Below are 7,782 nucleotides of genomic sequence, written 5' to 3' on the forward strand. Positions count from 1 at the left end.
GAGGGGGGGGGCGACTACTCATCGTCATTAGTGACATACGCCATACGGATACGACGATCACTGTCGAGGTATTTTTGTTTAAGCTCCGACCATTTATTGTGTATGGATAGGAATATGGTGAGGAAAACGACAAAAACAAGTTGCCTAAGATGCCCTGACGGAAAATAATTTATATAATCATAATAACAATAATTTTATATGTCATTAATTATGTGCACATGTATTGTTGTTAATCCCCATCCGACGTTAAATTAAATATGTGAACTCTGATTATTTGTTTGACTTATATGAAGTATACTCTTTCGTATTATATACTGTTATATCTTTGTAATACGGTGGTGTTGTCTTTAGTTAATTTTATGGTTTACTTATATATATATATAATTGTTTTGTACAATCATCATAAGGATAATTTTTTTACAATTTTTTAAAATCCCATCGTATCATTAGTTATATATATAAAATTGTTTTGTACAATCTGATACACTTTGAAGTGATGATATTATTGAATCACGTACAAGAAATATATACAGCAAGTAGTTCCTTAAGATAAGGAGATACATGTATCAGAGAAGATATGATTATATCTATAGTAACCAACATAATCTTATAGAATCATATAGAAGATATCCTAATACGCCCCCTCAAGACGGACATTCGGAAGAAAGACCGATCTTGACACAGAAGTCTTCAAACGGTGATCGCGGAAGCGGTTTAGTAAGAGCATCTGCAAGCTGATCCTTAGCACTGATATGTGAAACACGTAGAGAACCCGATGAAATAAGTTGACGAACAAAATGATAATCAATAGCAATGTGTTTCATCCGTGAATGAAACACCGGATTGGCACATAGGTACGTTGCACCAAGATTATCACAATAAAGAACCGGAGGCGATGAAAGATGAATTCCAAGCTCGGATAAGACAGAAGAAACCCAACGAACTTCCGCGGCGGCTGATGCAACAGCTCTATATTCCGCCTCGGTGGAAGAACGAGCAATAGCACGTTGCTTTTTAGACGACCACGAAATCGGATGTGAACCAACGTATACGACATATGCACTTGTAGAGGAGAAGTCATCTTTGTCTCCGCCCCAATCCGCATCGGAATATGCGTGCAAAGAGAGAGTATTCTTGGCTTTAAAGAAGATACCTTTTTCACGAGTTCCTGCCAAATAACGAAGAATCCGTTTTGCAGCTTGCCAATGAACTGTGGTAGGCCGATGCATGAATTGCGAGAGCTTATTTACAGCAAACGCTACATCGGGACGAGTGAATAACAAGTACTGCAAGCTCCCAATAACAGCACGATATTCTGAGGCATCATCCAAGGTCGTTCCCTCATGTAAGCAAAGGCGAGTAGATGAAGACATGGGAGACGAAATGGGTTTGGCAGAGCTCATTTTCGTACGAGCAAGAAGATCTGAGATATACTTCCTTTGAGACAAAAGCAGTCCATGATCAGACCGAGAAGCCTCCACACCAAGAAAATATGATAAAGACCCAAGATCCTTAAGCGAAAACCGTCGTCCAAGGGAATCAATAAGTCGTTGAATGCTGAAAGAGTTGCTCCCTGTAATTACTATGTCATCAACATAGACCAAGAAGAAAATCACGGAATCGACATCTTTCAAGATGAACAACGATGTATCAGAAACACAGTTGGTGAAGCCGAGCTCAAGGAGAAATGTTTTGAGCTCATTATACCAAGCTCTAGGAGCTTGTTTAAGTCCATAGAGAGCCTTCCGAAGTCTGCACACATGAGTCGGGTGATCTTGATCAATAAAACCCGGAGGTTGCACCATGTACACATCATCCGTCAAAGTGCCTTGGAGGAAGGCGTTATTAACGTCTAATTGACGAATACTCCAATTGTGGGACACGGCAAGGCTGAGAACAAGTCTGATGGTGGTCGGCTTCACAACCGGACTAAATGTTTCATGGTAGTCAATGCCGGACTGTTGATGGAAGCCTTTAGCCACAAGTCTTGCTTTAAACTTGTCAATCGAACCGTCGGGCAAGTATTTGACACGATAAACCCATCTGCAGCCAACAAGATTAAATGTAGGATCAGGAGGAACAAGAGTCCACGTGTTATTACGAACAAGAGCATCAAACTCATTGTTCATAGCTTGGCGCCATCTCGGGTCTTTGAGGGCTTGGTTTAGGGTTGAGGGTTCGGATATTTTGGCTGTGGTGACGTTGGTGGTGAGGCTAACTTTGGTGGAAGGTTTATGGATATTATTTTTGGACCGTGTAATCATAGGATGATGATTAATCGGAGGTAGAGGCAAAGGAGGAATAGAGGGTGATGGTGGTGTGAGCATAGGTAAAGTCGATGAGGGTGAAGTGACTGAGAGTGTAGAATCCGAACGCAGGGGCGGCAACGAAGATGGTACGAGTGGTGAATCAGAAAGAGGCGTAAAAGGTGGCAGCCACGACGACGAATGGTCCAAAGAAACAGACTCGGAGGAAGGTGAGGAAAGACTAAGAAAAGGAAACACGGTTTCAAAGAATTGGACATGTCTAGAAACATAAATCCGGGAGGTAGGAACATCGAAACAAAAATAAGCACTTTGCGTCGACGAATAGCCAAGGAAGACACACGGAGATGACCGAGGTTGGAGTTTATTCGAAGAATATGGACGAAGCCACGGGTAACAAAGACAGCCAAAGGAACGAAGTTTGGTGTAGTTCGGTGGGATGCCAAATAATTTTTCAAAAGGGTTTGAAAAATGTAAAACATGTGTAGGCATTCGATTAATCAAATAAATGGCTGTGGCAAAAGCATATGTCCAAAACGAATGAGGAAGTGATGCATGGGTAAGCAAAGCAAGACCAGTTTCTACCACATGACAATGTTTTCTTTCAGAAATTCCATTGTGTTCGGGTGTGTGTGGTGGACTCGTAAAATGAGATATACCATGTGTAGTCAAAAACGGTGTTAAAACTTTGTATTCGCCCCCATTGTCAGAGTATAAAATACGAATGCGTGTACGGAACCGATTTTCAACAAGAGCCTTAAATTTCTTAAAAACCTCAAAAACGTATGATTTTTGTTTTAGCGGAAACAACCACGAGTAACGGGTGAAGTGATCCACAAAAATCAAATAATATTTATATCCATCAAAAGAATGGATGGGAGATGTCCATACGTCCGAAAATATTATATCGAGAGGACCGGTGGAAAGCAAGGTAGATTTATGAAAAGGAAGCTTATGGCTCTTGTTGATAGCACACGCATTACATAAAAGAGAAGATAAATCTTTATTCGACAATGGAATGGAAAGACTCGAAACAATGCGTTTGAAAACATCACTAGCCGGATGACCTAGACGGGAATGCCACTCGGACAAAGTGGACTTGACCGATGGAAAAGCTTGAAAGGAGGGAACTTTATTTGGTGAGATTGGCCACTCGTACATACCATCTTTATTTCGACCGATTAATATTGTCGCCCCCGAATTGAGATCCTTCACCTGAAATGAATGGGAGAAAAATTTCACATAAACATTATTGTCATGACAGAGTTGATAAATAGAAATAAGGTTTTTAGTCATGGACGGAACACAAAGGGTATTGTGTAAGGATATGGTACGAGAGGGAAGAGAAAGAGAAGTAGAACCAGTATGAGAGATCTCTAGACCCGAGCCATCGCCAATAATAACACCATCATTACCGGAATACGGTGTATGAAGAGACAAGTTTGCAAGATCTGTCGTGATGTGGTGGGAAGCTCCGCTGTCGAGAATCCATGGTTTCAAATCAGGGGATAAAGCAGCATGATTTGCATTAGCCTGAAATGATGAAGGACCCGAACCATGCTGAGCAGTAAGGCGAAACATCGGACAATACTTGGCGGTGTGTCCTTGTGTGCCACAAGCTTGGCATCGACCGAGATACGGTCGTGGTGAAAAAGGACGTGACGGACGAGATCCCGATGTGGGTTTGCGACCAGGAGACTGAGTGTTCGATCGCCAATGTTGGTTCGGGCGATGGTTCACAGCATTAGCTGTGATTGGAAAGGACGATGACAGAGGGGCCACACTCAACAGATCAGCTTCACGATTCACCAACTTTTCGTGAAGTTCTTCAAATGAAATGATGGAGTCTCGGGCATTGACAGCATCAGCAACAGGTTTGTAATCATCACCTGCTCCGATGAGAACAATGTCAATGATATCCTCGGGGTCCATCGGTTTACCGAGAAGGGCAAGAGTATCGGCCTTGGTTTTGATGCCTTGCATGAAGATATCAATGGTATGGGATCCTTTGACAGAACGCCGAAGTTGATCCTTGATCTGTTTTATATGACCACGAGTTGGGCGACCATAAGTAGAGTGAAGGACATGCCAAGCAGCATGTGTAGTGGCGGCGGCGGCAATAAGAGGTTGCACCGAAACAGAGAGAGCACCAAGGATGGCACTGAAGATCAGCTGATCTTGGCGAACCCATGACAGGAATGATGGATTTGGGTGCGAGACGTTATCGATGAGAACCGTACGAGATGGTTCTGAGTCCGCAACAAGAAAGGTTTCAAGATCATACCCTCGAAGAAGAGACCGAATTTGAGCACTCCAGGTGACGTATGTCGTAGGAGTCAATTTGGTGATGTTCGTCATGTTAATCATGACAAGAGGACGCTCCGGATTGTCTGGATTAGGCAGTGTGTGAGATTCAGTGGGAATCTGAGGTGTGATGAAGGAAGTGGCGTCAGAGGACATGGTGAAGGATCAAAAAGGAAAAAAAAAATTTGGATTTTTACCAAAGCTCTGATACCATGATACACTTTGAAGTGATGATATTATTGAATCACGTACAAGAAATATATACAGCAAGTAGTTCCTTAAGATAAGGAGATACATGTATCAGAGAAGATATGATTATATCTATAGTAACCAACATAATCTTATAGAATCATATAGAAGATATCCTAATACAATCATCATAAGGATAATTTTTTTTTTACAGTTTTAAAAATCCCATCGTATCATTAGTTTTCTTACATATAATTGATAAATATTTAGTCGTCTATTAATTCCCGAGATTGGACTATAAGTGTTGGATATCAAAGCTAATTTTAATTAGAATATAGTAAACAGAGATTGGACTATAAGATTATTTATTTTGTAGTTTGGTGTGTGTGTGTGTGTGGGGTTACATATAAACATGCAATTAGGGGTGATCACTCCGGTTCAATCCAAACCGAAATTGAATCAGATCGGATCGAACAAAACCAAATAATATTCGGTCTTAATTTCATATATATTTTTTTATAAAATCGAATAAATCATTATCGAATTGAATATCGTAAATGCCGAACCAAACCTGATAAAATATCGAATCAAAATTCAAATTATCTACAAATATATAGGTAAATATATAGTTTGGTATTCCTATAACTATATCGTTTTGAACTGAATCAATATTAAAATTGACTCGTTTAACATTCAGTTCTAATTTGATATAGTTTTTATAAAATCAAAAATATCATTCTCAAACTAATCATTTAAATACCGATTCGAAAACCGAAACATCGACATCGAATCATCCACAAGAGTTATTATGGATCTTGAGATAAGTGGCGTTTTAACCCTTTCGCTCTATGTTCAAGTCCAATCCGTTTAATCAAATCATTAATTGCATTTTTTTTTGCAAATGACCCATCAAAATCTATTATTTATTTATTTTATTTTATTTTTCGAAAGAAAAAAAATCATGGCACAAGCATTGCGTATGCATTTCGTCACACCACACGTGCGTACAAGTCACTGGCACGCTTTTTCTGACCCGCGCGCCTCCCCTTGCTCCATCTGTAAACTCATCTTATGCATAACGTTGGTTAAATAGAATTATATTTAAATTTTATATCAATATTATAAACAACTTATTTGTTATAATTTGTTATAATCAGTATCGTACTTTGACGACGTATTTAATTTTCGGACAGTGGTTGATGTCTATTGATTGCAACATTTACTTGTACAAATTTTAAATCTAGTGCATAAAACATCATCTTTAGCATGAAAATTTTGCAATCAGATCATATGGTAAATCGTAATTCAACTTATTATTTATTACGATCTCTTCATCAAGCTGCCAATACCTTAATGATCTTAATAGCAACCTAATTCATTTTCAATGCATTATATCGATTTCTTAAGCTAAATAAATAATTTATAAAGAACACCCAGAAATTTTTTTTTTTCTAAAAAGGTTTAGCAATTATCACATGATGGCTCTTTTTATTTGATCTGTCTTTTTTTTATATCTATCACGTATATTCTGTAATTAAATTTTAGTCAATCATGGGATGCAATAATGCACATTCTTCAACCACAGCACACCACATAAAAGGGAAAAAAAATGAAAATGGATACACACGAATTCTCTATATAAAGACACTCACTCTGTTCTCCTGTGTATAAAACAAAATTAGAAAGAGAAAAAAAAAAGATTTCTGCAGAATTTCTTGAAGATCGCACATCAATGGCGGAAGCAAAATCAGCAACCCACGTAGCGATCATGCCGAGTCCCGGCATGGGTCACCTCATCCCCGCCGTCGAACTCGCGAAGCGGCTCGTCCACCGCCACGGCTTAACCGTCACATTTTTCATCGCCGGCGAAGGTCCACCGTCGAAGGCCCAGAGAGCTATCCTAGAGTCGCTTCCTCCGCCGATCGCCTCCGCCTTCCTCCCTCCCGTCGATCTCACCGACCTCCCGCCGACGGCGCGAATCGAGACGCGGATCTCGCTCACCGTAACTCGCTCCGATCCGGAGCTCCGCCGCATGTTCGGCATCTTCGCGGCGGAGGAACGCCTCCCGGCGGCTCTCATCGTCGATCTGTTCGGTACAGACGCCTTCGACGCCGCGGTGGATTTCCACGTGGCGCCGTACGTGTTCTTCCCGTCAACCGCCAACGTCTTGTCGTTTTTTCTGCACTTGCCGAAACTAGATAAAACGATGCCGGGCGAGTACCGGGATTTAACCGAACCGGTTAGTCTCCCCGGTTGTGTACCGGTTCAGGGTAAGGATCTCCTCGACCCGACGCAAGACCGGAAGGACGACGCGTATAAATGGCTTCTTCACAACACCAATAGATACAAAGAAGCGGAAGGGATTTTGGTCAATACTTTCGTTGAGCTAGAGCCAAACGCCATCAAGGCCTTGCAAGAACCCAGTCCCGATAGACCGATGGTTTACCCGGTCGGACCGTTGGTTAACATGGGATCGTCAAGCACGAACCGGACTGACGAGTCCGAATGTCTAAAGTGGTTGGATAACCAACCGCTCGGTTCGGTTCTGTACGTGTCATTCGGCAGCGGAGGAACACTCACGTTCGACCAGTTCAATGAACTGGCTCATGGCCTGGAGAAGAGTGACCAACGGTTCCTGTGGGTCATACGGAGTCCGAGCGGGACAGCAAACTCGTCCTACTTCGATTCACACAGCCAGAACGACCCGTTAACCTATCTCCCGACCGGATTCTTGGACCGGACCAAAGACAGGGGGCTAATGGTCCCATCATGGGCCCCACAAGCCCAGATACTGGCCCACCCATCGGCGGGCGGGTTCCTGACCCACTGCGGGTGGAACTCGACGCTGGAAAGCGTGGTGAATGGCGTGCCGCTCATAGCGTGGCCGTTGTACGCGGAGCAGAAGATGAACGCCGTGCTACTGACGGAGGATATCCACGTGGCGTTGAGGCCGAGGGAAGGGACGGTGGTGGGGAGAGACGAGATAGGGAGAGTGGTGAAGGGATTGATGGAAGGGGAAGAAGGG

At 42.2% G+C, this 7,782-nt stretch overlaps 1 protein-coding gene across 1 annotated transcript in view; it reads left to right on the top strand.

Moving 5' to 3' along the window:
- The first annotated feature begins 6,325 nt into the window (after positions 1–6,325).
- LOC104817049 (UDP-glycosyltransferase 72B1-like) overlaps positions 6,326–7,782 on the top strand; it is a 1,762-nt gene continuing 305 nt past the window's right edge. The window contains exon 1 of the mRNA XM_019202925.1: positions 6,326–7,782. Within this exon, the coding sequence (XP_019058470.1) occupies positions 6,490–7,782 (1,293 nt within the window). The 5' untranslated portion in view covers positions 6,326–6,489.

Source organism: Tarenaya hassleriana, unplaced genomic scaffold, assembly GCF_000463585.1.
Source record: "Tarenaya hassleriana unplaced genomic scaffold, ASM46358v1 Cleome26, whole genome shotgun sequence".
Classification (NCBI taxonomy): Eukaryota; Viridiplantae; Streptophyta; class Magnoliopsida; order Brassicales; family Cleomaceae; genus Tarenaya; species Tarenaya hassleriana.